This window comes from Dasypus novemcinctus, chromosome 19 (genome assembly GCF_030445035.2).
Source record: "Dasypus novemcinctus isolate mDasNov1 chromosome 19, mDasNov1.1.hap2, whole genome shotgun sequence".
Taxonomy (NCBI): Eukaryota; Metazoa; Chordata; class Mammalia; order Cingulata; family Dasypodidae; genus Dasypus; species Dasypus novemcinctus.
Genome location: NC_080691.1, coordinates 47434801 through 47452565, shown reverse-complemented (window position 1 = coordinate 47452565; position 17765 = coordinate 47434801). Strand labels below are relative to the sequence as shown.

General features: G+C 40.8%; 1 protein-coding gene across 1 annotated transcript in view; it reads right to left on the bottom strand.

The window, feature by feature from the left end:
- Positions 1-17328, bottom strand: part of LOC101438206 (sodium/glucose cotransporter 1-like) — a 93260-nt gene extending 75932 nt beyond the window's left edge. The window contains exons 1-2 of the mRNA XM_012528688.3: positions 17023-17328; positions 1315-1386 (exon numbers count right to left, since the gene is read on the bottom strand). Of these exons, the coding sequence (XP_012384142.3) occupies positions 1315-1386; positions 17023-17151 (201 nt within the window). The 5' untranslated portion in view covers positions 17152-17328. The remainder of the gene's footprint in view (positions 1-1314; positions 1387-17022) is intronic.
- Between the last annotated feature and the right edge of the window lie 437 nt (positions 17329-17765).

Sequence of the window (17765 nt, the reverse complement as noted above, 5' to 3'; positions counted from 1 at the left end):
CTCACATACATACAAGATAACATGGGTAGCAGATTCCAATTTTCCTGTGTAGAGAAAACACAACTTTAAGTCCAAAGATTGGCCCAGGAAAGGGGCTGGGAGCCTCACAACCCAGGAAGGTATCATATTGCTGGAATCCTCTGCTGAAAAATAAACTTAAGGTTGGAGGCCCACTACAAACATTTCTATGCTACATTCAATCTCTTCCTGAACCAGCTTCTTTTAAAAAAAGAAAATTAAAACAGTAATTCAGATAGTTAATGCCAGAAAAATGCTTTTACTCCAAATCACCCAGATGATGGAGGCAAAGACTATTTCTATTTGGGCCATCAGCATTAATGCCTGCACTTTCCTCTTCCCTTTGAATGATGGCATTTTCTCTCCTGGAGAAAAGTCTTCTCTTTATATTGTGTTATCAAAATGTGGAAAACTGGATCCTCACCATAGGACTGGTTAAAGCTTAAGGACAAAGAGCTCACGAAGCAGGACCTGGTTCTTGCACACTTCTCTAAATGCATCTCATATTACAGTATGGAAAATGTATGCATATGTTTATATCCTAAGTAATAAAGCAGCCCTGGTTCAGGCTTGGTCCCACATCCTCCTCCTGAGGCATTCCCACCTCAGGGGGTGTGGACAGCTGGCTGCCTTTGCTGGCAAGGGGGTACGGGAGTTTAAGCTAAAATCACTTTGTACAATCAATTATTTCACACAAGAGCAATAAAGAAAATGTTCCCAGCCCTTCTGTTGTGCCTCCTGCCATCCGGCATCATGCTGTTCTGTACCTCCATGTTTCTGCTTCTGCTGTTCCTGCTGCCTGGAGTGGGTTCCACCTCATCTACCTGGCAAACACCTGAGCAATCCTCAACCTTCTGCTAAAATAATTCCTCCTCTGTAAGGCTTCTCCTGTCCGACACAATCCACTACCTCCACTGAGCAACCCCAAGGTTCCCATTCATCCATACCTGGCCCACGTTCTTCCTTTCAGATGTATAACATTGCACAGTTATAGATAGTGAGTTGAGTCCACGTCTAACTCCTGTTGTAGATTGTGAGCTTCTGGAGGGCAGGACAATCTATTTCACCTTTCTACCCTGGAACCTTCAGCAGTGCTTTGTACATACTAGGCACCTAATAAAAGGTTATTGAACTGAACTGAGTTGAATAGAAACATTGAGGTAAGAAACTACATAAGAGTTAAGGGGCATTCCTGATTTAGCAAATCAAATTCTTTGTGGTATAAGACATCCAAATTAAAGTAATAAACTAGCACACAGCCTCCAAAGTGGATTGACACGTGGAGGGCTTACTTACCCATCCCCATGCTAAATTGCGGCCAGCCAGGAAGAAGTCTTCTACAGTCCCACGATTTTTCGTCACCACAGCCTTAAAAAAAAGGAGCACAATGTACATGGCTTCAAGAAACCAAAAACTGCTCCAAAGACCCAGGGTTCTCATATAGATGACATTCGTTAATAGGTAAACATCTACAGCAGAGATCTCAAAATCTACTCCTCTTTCTTTTTAGTAATAAAACCCCTACCCCTTGAGTTAGTGGAAGGCTCATGGCTCCCTACCTAGAGGCTACAGTCTCCTCCAGCCACCAGTATGACCATTTCTCTACACCCTTGGGAAAACAATATTACTTTATTTTTTCCCAAACAGTTAACCAGGGACTTGGTCCCTGGCAGAATCTGGGAGTGAAGCGGTTTAGTAACTGGATGGATCAATCAGGAATGGCAATGTTGGAACACGCATATGCCTTCCAGTCACAATCCTGTTACTCTGGTGCCTTTCCAATGAAGTCCTCCTTACTCAGGGTCCCCAACTCTGATTCCCAGAACCCTGCTGTGATCAAAATACAATACTGGGATCAACATGGCAATGTAAGATGCTCCAAGGTGCCACCCCTTCCCCCCAAAGAATCCATGAACAACTATGAAAAACTTCAGACCCATCTTCTTCAGAATTCTGGAAAAGAGTTAAAGGGTGGCAGTAACTGAGTGAGTACTGAATCAAGAAAACTCAGCTTTGAAAAATGGTAGGAGGATTGGGAAGATGGAGGAGCAGTGAGTTTCAGGACTCAGTCCTTCCACTAGAACAACTATTAAACAGGCAGGAATTATCTGAAGTAACTATTTTGAAACTCTGGTAGCCAGAAGAGAACTGTATAGCATTCAGGGAAGGGCAGAAGGAAGAGGCTGATAAAATATGGTAAAGTAGAGTAAATTGCTCTGAGTGGTAGCTACTGGCACCCACTCCCTCACCTGCAGCAGGCTGCCATAGGGTCTGGTTCCTGGCAAGCTTGGTGGTGACAGAAAAAGACATAAAAATCCTCTTCCCCAAGACCAGGATGGGTACAGCCAATCACTAATCACGGCTTTTTATTAGCAATTTCAGATGGCTGGGGGCCTGGCTCTGAGAATGGCCACTGTTTCAACCCGTTCTGCACAAAGGCAGCAGCAGCCAATGTTTCATTTTGCCCCAGACAAAGGCCACAGCAGAGAAGACTTAAACATGCTACAATTCCTCCGAACTGTGGGAGACAGTTAGTTGAAGGGCTGCATTTGCTGAGCAGGCCAAGAAAGCTCAGCTTTGGAGAGCTGTAGAAGAGTTAATTGGCGCCCCTCCCCAGGGCACTTTGGAGCCAGACTGCACCCCCTTTGAGGGTCTTCGGACCTGTTTTGGGTGGGAAAAGAGTACCTTGGGGAAATCTTCTCTAGTGTGCCCCACCTCTCAGAATTTGCCCTCCAGACAAAAGCAGCTTGAGATAAGGAGAGGAGTGTAAGAAACTATAGAGGTGGACACTCTGGGGCAAAGGCTTGCTGGCTTCAAACACCTGGGAGAGGGAGGTCTGTCTTCTGGGAAACAGGGGATAACCAAACCCCAGTAAACAGAGGAATTTCTCATAGGAGGGATGAAGCTCAAGAAAATCTCTGTGTCATCATCGGCTGGCTACAAAATCAAGAAACAGACATGTCAGGGAATAAACTCCAGAATTAACATTAAAAATTTTTTTTAATTGTCTTTTTTAAAAAAGATAAATAGACCACACAACACATTACGTTAAAAAATATAAGGGGTTCCCATATACACCACTCCCCACCCCCCACCCCAGCTCCTCCCACATCAACATCCCCTTTTATCAGTAAGGTACGTTCACTGCTTTTGGTGAATATGCCCTGGAGCACTGCCACCCCACATGGATAATAGTTTACCCTGTAGTTCACACTCTCCCCCAGTCCATCCAGTGGGCCATGGCAGGGTAAACAATGTCCTGTATCTGTCCCTGGCAATATCATTCAGGACAACTACGAGTCCAGAAAATGCCCCCTACCACACCTCTTCCTTCCTCTCCCTGTCCCCAGCAACTCCCGTGGCCACTGTCCTCCACATCAGTGATACAATTTCTTCCATTGCTAGAGTCACAGCAGTTCTATAGCAGAATACCAGCAAGTCCCTTCCAATCCAGAATTGACATTTTAAGACATTAAAATATACAGTATACAACAAAAGAATACAAGATAAACAAAGAAACAGGAAAGAGTGGTCCATCCAAAGGAAGAGGACAAAAATCCAGAAAATACCAAAGAAAAAGACTATAATGTGAATATACCAAACAAACCCTTTAAAAAATCATCTTAAAAAAGCTCAAGGAGATGAAGGAAAATACAGAGCAAAAACTAAAAGATATTAGGAAAACAATGAATAAACAATAAGAGAATCTTAGTAAAGAGAGATAAATTTAAAAAACAAACCAAACAGAACTACTGGAGTTGAAGACAAAAATGACTGAAATGAAAAACACCCAGGAGGGTTTCAAGAGCAGACTGGAGGTGGCAGAAGAAAAAATTAGTGAACTCGACTTGAAATGAGTCAGGGAGAGGAGAAGAAAGAAAAAATAGTCATGAAAAATAAAAATAACCATGACACTTCTGGGACACCATCCAGCATACCGATATATGCATTATGGGAAACCATAAGGAAGGTTTCCCATAATGAGAAACCATAAGGAAGGTTTCCCATAATGAGAAGGAAGAGAAAGAAAGGGGCAGGAGGAATATTCAAGGAAACAATGACAAAGAACTTTCTGAACTTAGCATATGCACATCCAAGTAGCCCAGAGAATACCAAACAGGGTAAACATGAAGAAAAATTCACTGAGTCATATATTGATCACAATGTCAAATGCAAAGGACAAGAAGAAAGTTCTGAAAGCTACAAGAGAAGAGCAACGTATTATGTATAAGGGAGTCCCAATTAGATCGAGTGCTAATTTCTCAAATGAAACCAAGAAGGCAGTGGATCAAAATACTTAAAGTGCTGAAAGAAAATGGCCAACCAAGAATTTTGTACCTGGTGAGACTCTTTTTCAAAAATGAGGGAGAGATTAGGATATTCCCAGACAAACAAAAGCTGAAGGAGTTCATCACCAACTGGACCTGCCCTAAAAGCAATGCTAAAGGGAGTTCTTCAGGATGAAATGAAAGGACACTAGACAGTGCTTCAAAGCAGCATAAAGAAATAAAGACCTGTGGTAAAGGTAACCATTTGTGTAATTACAAATGTCATTATTATTGTACTGTATTTTTCAGTATGTAATTTCACTTCTTACTTTCTACAGGTAGTAAAATGCAAATGCATAAGAAGTAATGGTAAGTCTATGGTTTTGGACATAAAATGTACAATTATGTAAGTGGTAGCAAGTACAAAAAAATGTGTGGGGACAGAGGGGTATAGGAAAAGTATATGTATATGCTACTGAAATTAAGATAGTATCAAACCAAATATGATTGTTATATATTTTGGAAGAATTGAGAGACAAAAAAGGTATAATACATACAAAGCCTAAGGAGCAAAATGACAGAAGAAAGTCTTGCATTATCAGTAATGACTTTAAATACAAATGGATTGAACTCTCCAGTCAAAAGGCAAAGATTGGCAGACTAGATAAAGATGCATGACCCAATTACATGCTGTCTGCAAGGACTGACATAAATCCAATGATACAAGTAGGTTGAAAGTGAAAGGGTGGGAAAAAATATACCATGTAAGTAGTAATATAAAGGGAGCCGGGGTAGCTATACCAATATCAGATAAAATAGACTCTAAGTGAAAAACAGTTACAAGGGACAAAGACAGTCATTACATATTAATGAAAGGGACAATGCAGCAAGAAGATTTAACAATTATAAATATATATATATGCACCTAACAGCAGAGCCCCAAAATAAATGAAGCAAATACTGACAGATTTGTAGGGAGAAATTGATGGTTCCACATTCCTAGTAGGAGACATTAATATGCCACTTTCAACAATGGATAGAATATCTAGTCAGAAGATCAATAAGGAAATACAAGTCTTGAACAATACTCTAAACCAACTAGATTTAACATATATATAGGAACACTTCACCCAACAACAACAGAATACACAATTTTCTCAAGTGCACATGGATCATTCTCTAGGACAGATCACATGTTAGGTCACAAAACATGTCTCAATAAATTCAAAAATATTGAAATCATGCAATGTACATTCTCCAGCTACAATGGGATGAAGCTAGAAATCAGTAACAGAGGGAGAAATGGAAAATTCAGAAATATGTGGAAATTAAACAACATAGCCTTAAACAACCAATGGGTTAGAGAGGAAATCACAAGCGAAATTAGGAAACATCTTGAGGCAAATGAAAATGTAACATGGGATACAGTGAAGGCAGTGCTGAGAGGGAAATTTACAGCTCTAAATGCTTTATTAAAAAAGAAGAAAGACCTCAAATCAGAAAACTAGCGTCAAAACTGGAAGAGCTAAAAAAAGAACAAACTAAACCCAAAGTGAGCAGAAGGAAGTAAAAAACAAACACTGGAGTAGAGAGAAATCAAATAGAAAACAACAAAAACAAAGACAATAGAGAATCAACAAAACCAAAAGTTGATTCTTTGAAAAGATCAATAAAATTGACAAAACTTTAGCTAGACCAACAAAGAAAAAAGGCAGGAATAGAAGGAAACTTCTTCAACATGATAAAGGGCATCGATGAAAAGCCCATAACTTAATGGTGAAAGAATGAATTAAGCTTTCCTTTAAGATCAGGAACAAGACAACTATGCCCACTATCACCACCGCTATTCACACTGTACTGAAAGTTCCTACGAGAACTATCAAACTCCTAGAAAAAACGTAGGGCAGCATCTTCAGTACCTTACGTTAGCCAATGGTTTCTTAGTCTTATACCCATAGCACAAGCAACAAAGAAAAAACAAATAAATGGGACCTCATCAAAATTAAAAACTTGTGCCTCAAAGGACTTTATCATGAAGGTAAAATAACACCTTACACAATGGGAGCAAATATTTGGAAACCCCATATCTGATTAAGGTTTAATATCCAGAATATATGAACAAATTCTTCAACTTAACAAAAGAAAAAACAACCTAATTTAAAAGAATGGACAACAAGCTTGAATAGATATCTCCCCAAAGAAGATATACAAATGACAAGAAACCACATAAAAACATGCTCAAAATCATTAGCCATCAGGGAAATGCAAATCAAAACCACAACGAGACATCATTTCACATCCATTAGAAAGGCGGCCATTACAAAAATGGAACATAATACGTGTTGGAGAGGATGCACAGAAATGGGAACACTCACTGACTGCAGTGGCAATGTAAAGTGGAAAACTGTGGTGTCCTCAGAAAGCTAAATGTAAAACTACCTTATGATCTGGCAATCCCACTTCTAGGTATATACCCAAAGGAATTGAAAGCAGGGACTCAAACAGGTATCGGAACACCCATGTTCGTAGTAGCGTTATTCACAATTGCCAAAAGGTGGGGTCCATCAATAGATAAATGGACAAACTAAATGTTTAATATAGACACAATTGAATATTATTCAGCTGTGAAAAGGAATAAAGATCTGATATACGCGATAGCATACATGAACCTTGAAGACATCATGTTGAGTGAAATAAACAAGACACAAAATAACAAATATTGTCTGATCTCACTGATATGAAATAATTAAAATAAGAAAATTCATAGAGGTATATACTAGATACTAAAATACGGTATTCTATCAGGGGCTGAGGTTGAGGAAGGGTATGGGGTGTTACTGCTAAATTGATTCAGAGACAAGCAAGAAACACAAAATAACAAATATTGCCTGATCTCACTGACATGAAATAATTAAAATAAGAAAATTCACAGAGTTATATACTAGATATTAGAATATGGTATTCTATCAGGGGCTGAGGTTGAGAAAGGTATGGGGTGTTACTGCTAAACTGAGTCAGAGTTTCTTTGGGGTGGTGGAAAAGTTTTGGTAATGGACGGTGGTGATAGTAGCACAACATTGTGAATGCAATTTATACCACTAAATTATATATTTGGATGCGGTAAAAGGCGAGATTTCAGGTTGTATATGTTAGTAGAATGAAAATTGTAAAAAGTCATAGGAGTGTAAAACACAGTGAACTCTAATGTAAACTATGGACTAGAGTTAATAGTATAATTTTAATAATTTTGTTTCATTGACTGTAACAAAGGTAACACACTAATGAAAATTTTTAATGCGGAAAACTCTGTGTGTGTGTGTGTTTGGGAGGAATATGGGAACTCTGTATTTTCTTGATGATTTTTCTGTAAACTTACAACTTCTTTAACAATAAAAAAAGACAGTACTGGGGGATTTCCTGGGTTTTTTAGGATTAGCCTGGTTAACAGAAATGCTTTTCTACAGCAAGAGTTAACTTATTACCACCATCTGATGTATCTGCATTTTAACAGGGGTCTCTTCACATCATAAAGTCTGAAACCAAAGAAGTAGCTCTCTAAATTCAGACACATTAAACTAGTGTTCCTCCATCCCTATAGTAAATATTTATTTAGGGTCCCTGTGTGCACAGCTGACCTTTCCTGAGGAAGGAATCAGCAGCACGTAGGTAGAGGTGCATTTGAATTTTAAAGAGGAATTTATGAAATGTTCTAAGATGAATAAAATCACCCTCTCTTTTCATTAAAGAAAGGACCAAACACAGGAAGGAGAGGGGAATCTGGAAGTTGGTGGTTTAAGTCCATGTAAACTTAAGACTTCCTTCCTGCTCACTTTCTGGAATAATGTAGCCATCATGGCAGGTGAGTTGGTGGGGCCTGAAGGTGCATCCCACACTTTCTCAGGGATCTCAGGATGAGACTGATAAAAGAGAAAACAAAGTATATGCCCCCCACCCCCTGCCGCCACACACACACAAACAAACTTTTAAGAGCCAAGGCACCAGTAATAAAGATTTCCCAGTTCCCTAGGGGGTTTCAGTGGGCAGAAATGTATGAATGTCTTAAGAAAGGAGACCCAACTGTGCAGATGTGGGCACTTCAATTCAGTAGGAAAAGGGTGGTTAACTTAATAACTGTAAGAATGTAAAGCTTGACTCCTCCATTACATCACATATAAAAATAAATTCCAGATGTTATTTTAAATGTGAAAAAAAAATTTAAAAAAATTAGAAGAAAATTTAGATTATTTGTACACCTTGGTGGAGTAAAACTTCTAAGCAAGCCAGAAAATCTGTAAGATATAAAAGAATGGAGAGAGCCAACTTTTTGCAAAGTGAACAAAAACTCAAATAACAAAAAGACACAATTAACAGAGTCTAGACCAGTGGTTCTCAACCAGGGGTGATCCCATTCTCCATCACCTAGGGGACCCACGTCAATTTCTAAAGACAGTTTTGGTAGTCACAACTGGGTAGAGGTCAGGGATGCCTCAAAACTCCCTATAATGCACAGGACAGATCCCTTCAACAAAGAATTATTTGGCCCCAAGTGACAATAGTGCTGAGGCTGAGAAACCAAATGATAAGGAAAAACATATTAGCAAAGTCATAATGCTATCAAAACATATTGATAAAAGCAAAACCAAACAACCCGATTTCAAAATAGGCAAATAAACTGGCTATTCACAAAAGAAGAAACTCAAAAGAAAATAAACATGGGAACAGATGCTCAACCTCACTAGGAGTCTGCGAAGTGCAAATTAAAGCTACAACACACCCATCAGATGAGGGAGAAAATTAAACAAGCTGTAAGATTCAAGGCTGGTGAGGACTTGGGAGGAAGAGTCTGCTCATACACTGGCTGAGAATCTCAAAAGGCTTTGGGGATTGCCATTTCAAAATATTTATCAAAATTTAAAGTAAATCTACCCTGTTGACCCTACAATTCCAATTTTGGGGACTTCATGCTACAAAAATTAAAAGCACCAACACACAGAAAACCCAAACAAACATGACAACAACCTAAGTGTCAATTAGGGAAGAGCTGAGCAGTACACTTGTTTGTAAGACTATTATGCAGGTAATAAAAATGTCTGTATCTAGATCTGTATCTACTGACCTGGAGGACTCTCCACAATATATTAAGTAAAAAAAGGCAAGCTACAGAGCAATGTGTATGATATGATTCCATTTTTGCAAAACCAAAATGCAAAAACTCTACAAAAGTGTATATGTGTTTGCATAAGCACTTAAAATGGGGAAGAAGGCTATATGGCCCTGGATTACCTTACAGAGATGGGGATGGTAGGCCAAAGACTATTAACTTATTCTTTAAATATTTTTGCATCTTTTCATCTCTTACAATGAGCATGTAATACTTTTGCAATTAAAAACAATATATAACAACAAGCAAAATGGCAGCAGAGCAAGAAGCTCCTGGAGTCAGCTCCTGCTACAGGGCAGTTAGTAAACACCCAGAGTTCTCTGGAGCTAGCTGAAGCACCTGTATGGGGGCTCCAGGAGGCCAGAAGAGCATCCTGCAATATACTTGAAGGAACAGAGGGAGGAAACTGCCCATCTGCAGAGTAGACTTGTAAGTAGAGAACTCCACACCATGGAGGCCAGTGCCCATCTTCCACAACTCTCGAGGGAGCTTGTTCCATGGCTGAATTGAGAGCTCCATTTCCCAAAAATGGGGGAGGAAGAGACAGTTGGGCACCAACTTCAGATAGTAATGAGTAAATTCAGTGGGCTAAAGTATAATCCTGAGAACTGCTAAAGTTTGAGCCTGTCCAAGTCAGAAAGAGGCTGGGAACTGCCATCTTAGCTCCACACCTGGCATGAAGGGAAGAGGGACGAACTGAGAATCCCAGTGCTGGTGGGGACCAGCTTCTTTACATCCAGGTCAGATTGCAGCTCTAGCCTAGGCCCCAGTGCCACCTCCAGAAAGGACCTGTGCCAGCCTCTCTGGGAAATTACTGGTCAAGCCACAGAGGCCAGTGATTATCCTATGCAGGCGGCAAAAGCCGCCCCAGGAGCTATTCTGTGGCTGGAATTAGAAGCTCCATTTTCCACAGATAGGGGAGGTGGAATTGGTTGGCTGGCTATTTTGGCTACTGATTTGTAGACTTGGCTGGCTAAGGTATAACCCTGGAACAGCTGGGATGTGAATCTGTCCAAGTCAGAAAATGGCTGGTGGCCGCCATTTTGACTCCACGCCCAACCTGAGGGAAAGCCTGGCTGACCGAAAATCACAGTGATGGTAGGAACTGGTGTCTTTCATCCAGATCAGCCTGCAGCCCTAGACTAGGTTTCAGTCTGCCTCTGGCATGGGAGGAGGCTGGTGGGCCCTGCACCAGCCTATCCAGGTAACTGCAGGTACCTCTGGCTGGCACAGACTGAAAAATGGAAGTCTACTGGGGCAACTATGGTCATCTTGGACCTGCACTGCATAGATTGCTGCCCATACCTGCAGCGCCATCCCTATCCCAGGCAGGGGAGAAAGGGGCGTGAAGCTTCATCAGTCTCTCTGGGAAACTACAGTCTAGGCCTGCAGCATGACTTGGATTATTCCACACAGCTGTAACTCTGTCCCTACCCCTGGCAAAGGAGAAAGTTGGCAGAAGCTTCATTGGTTCCTGGTGCAATGAGGGCAACTTGAGCCTCCACAGCTTATAGCACCAATTACAACCTTCGTTCCTACTGCACAACCAGCAAGGGAGAAAGGGCAGGAAGCCCTAAACTAAAGAGAAAAACTGCACTCAGAATAAATACTCTAGTAAGCCAGATGCCAAAACACCAACATTAAGAAACAGTTAAAGGAATAAGATAAGCCTCCAGATGACATAAAGGAGTTGAGAGGGCGGTGGACTTGGCCCAGTGGTTAGGACATCCGCCTACCACATGGGAGGTCTGCAGTTCAAACCCTGGGCCTCCTGACCCGTGTGGAGCTGGTCCGCGCGCAGTGCTGATGCGTGCAAGGAGTGCCGTGCCACGCAGGGGTGTCCCTTGCATAGGGGAGCCCCACGTGCCAGGAGTGCACCCCATAAGGGGAACCGCCCAGCGCGAAAGAAGTGCAGCCTGCCCAGGAATGGTGCCACACACACGGAGAGCTGACACAACAAAAAGAAACACAGATTCCCGTGCTACTGACAACAACAGAAGCGGACAAAGAAGACACAGCACACAGACACAGAGAAGAGACAACCGGGGTGGGGAGGAAGCAGAGAGAAATAAATAAATACATAAATGGGGGAAAAAAAGGAGTTGAGACAACTAATCATAGATATTCAAACAAATCTCCTTAATAAATTCAATGAGATGGCTAAAGAGATTAAGGATTTAAGAAGACACTAGATGAGCACAAAGAAGAATTTGAAAGCATACATAGAAAAATAACAGATCTTATGGGAATGAGAAATGCAATAAATGAAATTTAAAAAACACTAGAATCATATAATAGCAGAAAGAAAGGATTGGTGAGCTTGAAGAAATGGCCTCTGACAGTGAACATACAAAAAACAGATAAAGAAAAGAATGGAAAAAATTGAACAACGTCTCAGGGAACTTAATGACAGCAAAAGGTGTACAAACATACATGTCATGGGCATCCCAGAAGGAGAAGAGAAGGGAAAAGGGTCAGAAGGAATAGTTGAAGAAATAATGGTAGAAAATTTCCCAACTGTATTGAAGGGCATAGATACCCAAGCCCAAGAAGTACAACATACTTCCACCTGAAAAAATCTGAATAGACCAACTCCAAGACACATACTAATCAGAATGTCAAATGCCAAAGACAAAGAGAGAATTCTGAGAACAGCAGAAGAAAAGCAACACATAACATATAAGGGATACCCAATAAGATTAAGTGCTGATTTCTCACCAGAAACCATGGAGGCAAAAAGATAGTGGTGTGATATTTTTAAGATACTACAAGAGAAAAACTTCCAGCCAAGAATCTTATATCCAGAAAGACTGTCTTTCAAAAATGAGGGCAAGATTAGAATATTCACAGATAAACAGAAACTGAGAGAATTTCTAGGCAAGAGACCAGATTTTTAGGTAATACTAAAAGGTGTGCTAGAGCCTAAAAAGAAAAGACAGGAGGGAAGGGTCTGGAAGAGAGTCTAGAAATGAAGATTAGATCAATTAAAGTAACTAAAAGTATCAAAAGAGTGGTCAAAATAAAATATGACAGATAAAACTCAAATAGTCTGGAATAAACTTAACCAATGACATAAAGCACTTGTATTCAGAAAACTGCAACTCAATGTTAAATTAAAAAAGACCTAAATAATTGGAAGAACATTTCATGCTCATGGATTGGAAGACTAAATAGCATTAAGATGTCAATTCTACCCAAATTGATATACAGATTCAGTGCAATCCCGATAAAAATTCTACCAGCACTAAAAAAAAAAAAAAATTGAAAACATGATCATCAAATTTATTTGGAAGGATAAGGGGTCCTGAATAGCCAGAAACATCATAAAAGGGAAAAACGAACTCTCATCACCAGACTTTAAATCATATCACCTAGCTATAGTGGTAAAAACCACCAAAAAGCATGGTACTGGCATAAAGACAGATACATAGACCAATGGAACTAAACCGATGGTTCAGAAACAGACTCTTACATACATGTACGGTCAAGTGATTTTTGACTAGTCTGTCAATCCCACACAGCTTGGGCAGAACAGTCCATTCAGCAAATGGTGCTGAAAGAATTAGATATCCATAGCCGAAAGAAGAGGAACCCTATCTCACACCTTATCCAAAAATTAACTCAAAGTGGATCAAAAACCAAAAAATAAAAGCAAGAAGCATAAAACTCTTAGAAGAAATTGTAGGAAAATAACTTCAAGGCTGGTGATAGGTGGCAGATTCTTAAAGGAGATAAGGGGAGGACTGAGATGGACTACTGATGTTTAATGTATGTAGAAGTTTTAATTAGCTTTACTGTAAAAGTGTGGAAATGTATAGAGTGGATGGTAACACACAGTGAGTAACAGCTAGTTTATAAAAGGGATGTGGCTGAAAATGGTAGTCTAGGTATGTAAATGCCAACTGACAGGATGCTAGAGAATAATCTAGGAACTGAATACCACAGTAAACCAAGAGGTGGATGAGAACTGTGGTTGATGGTACAGATGCAAGATGTCCTTTGTGAGCTTGAGTAAATGTACATCACTACTGCAGGGTGTTGGGAATGTGGAGAAGCATGGGAAAAATACAGCTAGAGTGACCTCTGGACTGTAGTTAGTAGTAAATAATATAATATTCTTGCATCTATGAGAAAGATATTCTGTGTTGATAATGAGGCAGTATGGAAAATGTGAGCCAAATGTACACTATGGACATGGTAACAATCAGATGATCTTATCTGTAGCAAATGTTCCACCACAGTGTGGTGCGTTGATGGAGGGGTGTTGTCTGGGAATTCTGCACATGTGCATGATTGTTTTATAAGTTCACAACTTCTATCATAAAAAATATATTTAAAAAACAATAATAGGGTGGGTTGGGGGAAAAACACACCAAATGTAAGATAAGGACTATGGTTAGCAGCATGATTTTGACAATATGCTTTCATAATTTGTAACAAACATCTCACAATAATACAAGGTGTTGGTGGAGGGTTGATGTATTGGACCCCTCTATGATGTTATGCATTTTGCTTTGTAAGTTCACAATTTTTACTATACATTTAATTGTTTATGTATGTTCATATATAAGTGATATAAAGATAACAATAGGGTTGGTTGGGGGAAAAATACTTTGGTTAGTAGTAATATTTTGACAATGCTCTTTAATAATCATTAAAAAGGTTTAACAACAATGCAAGTTATTGGTGGTAGAGTGAGTTATGAGAGTCCTGTATGATGTTATATATGTTTTGTAAGCTCACAACTATTATTATATACTTATTGTTTATGTATGTTTATGTATGAGTGATTTACTTCAATAAATTAATTTAAAAAAACAAACAATATATGCCTCATACACTGATGGGGGAATATAAAAAGGTATAATCAGTTTTGAAAAGTTTTTTTTTCTGTTAATATTCATTAAACATATGAATACCACAGGATCCAGCCTTCTACTCCTAAGTATTTTCTCAAGAGAAATGAAAACACATGTCCATACACAGACTTGAATACAAAAGTTCACAGCAGCTTTATTTGTAGTAGTTCCTAAACTGCAAACAGAGCAACAGTCCCTCAACAGGTAAATGGATAATCAAATTGTCATATATCCAAATGATGGAATACTACTTAGCAATAAAAAAGGAATGAAGTTTTGACACACATAACCACAGAGATGAATCTCAAAATAATTATGCTTGAGTGAAAGAAGCTAAAAACAAAGTGTATACTAAATGATTTCTCAAAGATAAGGAATCCAAGGTACTGCAGTGGCAGTTTTACTATTTCGCTGCAGTATTACAAGGGACACCAGCCTTCCAACCTGCTCACCATGTCCTCTGTACCTGCTGCCCAACTGTGAAGCCAATGCGACAGACTCCTGGTTTGGTTGGACAGTACCCTCTGCTGGGTACTGGATTCTTTGTTAGTTAGGATTCTAAAAGATAAATTTATAGTGACAGGCGACGGACTTGGCCCAGTGGTTAAGGCGTCCATCTATCACATGGGAGGTCCGCGGTTCAAACCCCAGGCCTCCTTGACCCGTGTGGAGCTGGCCTACGCGCAGTGCTGATGCACGCAAGGGGTGCCGTGTTACACAGGGGTGTACCCTACATAGGGGAGCCCCACGTGCAAGGAGTGCACCCCATAAGGAGAGCCACCTAGCGTGAAAGAAAGTGTAGCCTACCCAGGAATGGCACCGTCCACACAGAGAGCTGACACAGCAAGATGACATAACAAAAAGAAACACAGATTCCTGTGCCACTGACAACAACGGAAGCAGACAAAGAAGACGCAGCAAATAGACACAGAGAACAGACAACCGGGGTGGGGGGTGGGGAAGGGGAGAGAAATAAATAAATAAATAAATCTTAAAAAATAATTTATATTGACAGAAATCAAGTTAGTGTTTGGCTGGGGGATGGGGGTGGGAGATTATAAAGGGACATGAGGAAACTTTTGAGGGTGACGGACATTCATGTTCATTATCTTGATTTTGGTGACAGTTTCATGTGCCAAACTTACCAAATTTCACCCTTTAAATGTGTGTCAGTTACTCAATAAAAAAGATGTTAAAACATAAAAAGACAAAATCAAAACACTATATTAAAAAAAAAGAAAAGAACCAAAGGAAAGAAAATAATATAAAGAAGGAAAAACTCAACGTATTCTGGATACCCATGCATGTTTCATGGCTCCCTCACGAACAGAAGGTTTCCTTTGGAAGGGACCAGATGGCTACTAGTCCTGTGACCTCAGCAAGATTTAGGTCCCAACTGGGCTCAGGAGAAAGGTTTGTGGAAGTTTCTGATTTAAATATGCACTATTAGGGGAAAGTCCCCAAAATAGGTACCCACTACTCAAGAGCCCCTTCCTAGGCCACCTAGAAGGGTATTTCTCATAATTGAGGCCAATTTAAAGAAATAAACGTTTGTTCAGATGCTCTGGATAAATGCCTTAGATTTCCCTTTTAAATGTGGAATAAAGGGCCTATATTTTCTCTTCTGGGACAATATCTTAATAGTAATGTTTCCATCACTCCATCCCTCCACTAACAGTATAATGACACATCATAAGCCTTCAGAAGAGTGTCAGTGAACGTACTCAGAATGGCCAGATTCTGCTCATTAAGATCCTGCCCATGGCCTGGTGAAGAGCCCAAAGTAAAAGACATGTGGGGATGAAAGCTTCAGCTGTGTGGGGACTACTGAAGTGAAAACTCTCCCACTGGTTAGCAGATGATGGCACTGTTACCAGTTATTTGGTGAATCAGGCCTGGCAGAGAGAGGCTTCTGATGGTTAACAGCTTAGCTGAGAGGGGAATGTCTTGACACCAGCTGAAGGTTTCATATCCACCTGTCACTTGACCACGGGCAGGATCTTCCTGGGCAAGGCACACCTGCCCAGGGACACCTCTTTGAGTGCTTACATACTAAGCTCTAGCAGGTGGACAGCAGTAAAGCAGATATGGTTTCCACCCTGTTAAGAGAATTTTAAACCAGAAGAGAAAACATAAGCTCTTTATTAAATGTAAAGGGCTTACTTAGAGCCTTGAGACATGAGTGGCCTCTGAGGTCTGGCTAGCAAGACAAAGTGGCTGAGCTCATGAATCCTACCAGACAGCTAAAAGACTGAATCCAAACTCGCTCATTTCCTAGTAGTTTCTTAATCTCTTTCAGCCTGTGTTTCTCCTCTGTGAAACTGGGGGAAGTAATTGTATGCTATTCCCAACGTGGTTGTGAGGGTGCGATGACACATGGAAAGTACTCAGTATACAGTTGACACTTAAGTGCTTAGTAATTTCTAATTGTCATTATTATCCTCTTCACGTTTATCATAATGACTCAGTAAATACCTCTTAAGCTCCAGGCAGTGGGCATTGGGTGACCTGTTTCTTTTGGGGGGGGGGGGGCAGGCAGGGATGGTCAAGAATGGCTTCATTGCTGAAGGAATGCATTTACCCTTGGGACTCCGTGTAGGAAGAGGCTGAAGGCCGGGCTGGGGCAAGATGAAAGGAGGGGCCCAGGTGAGATGGGAAAGAGTGAAACCCAGCCCTGTGTTCCAGGCCCCACTCTCCCCTCTGCGCCCCAACGTACCCACAGTCCGATGCCCAGGAGCGACAGGAAGTACGAAGACAACACTAGGTGGTCCAGGGGGCTGCTAATGCTGCTGATGCTCCCCTTGTCGGTCCAGTTTGAGTTGATGAAGTGCCTGGTGATGTCCATGGAGGAGTTTCCTGTCGGGTGGGCGGCACAGGTTGCACTGGCTGCCTCGGAGGCCGCAACGGCTTCGGCTCTACTCAGCGCGAGCCGGGAAACCTCAAGGGTAGCGCCGTTAGGCTGCTGCCTGCCGCCGCACTGTCTCCTGGGCGGCGGCCGTGGTGCATCCTGGGCGGCGGCGGCGGCGGCGGCGGCAGGGTATCCTGGGTAGAGCCCCGGAGCATCCTGGGCTTTCCGGGTAGCCCACGTGGTCCGTTTTGCGCCAGGCTGGGCCTCAGCAGCAAGGAGGTACTATCCCGGGGATGGATCCAGTTAGCCATAAGATTAAAAGCAATTTTTGTACTTCAGTACAGGCACAACGCTCTTTGTTGGACACATTAAAGCAGTAGAAAGAAACATGGAAATAACATTTAAATAGCATTCGAATTAATTTTAATACCATTTTATTTATTTAATTTAAACAACAGAGTTACCTCCATATATCCAAAATATTATTTTAACGTGTCATCAGTGTAAATAATAATCAGATTATTATATAGTTTTTCAATTTAAGTCTTTCTGATGTATATTTTACACTGACAGCAGATCTCAATTCACATGAAATTTTCCTCTCAGAAATA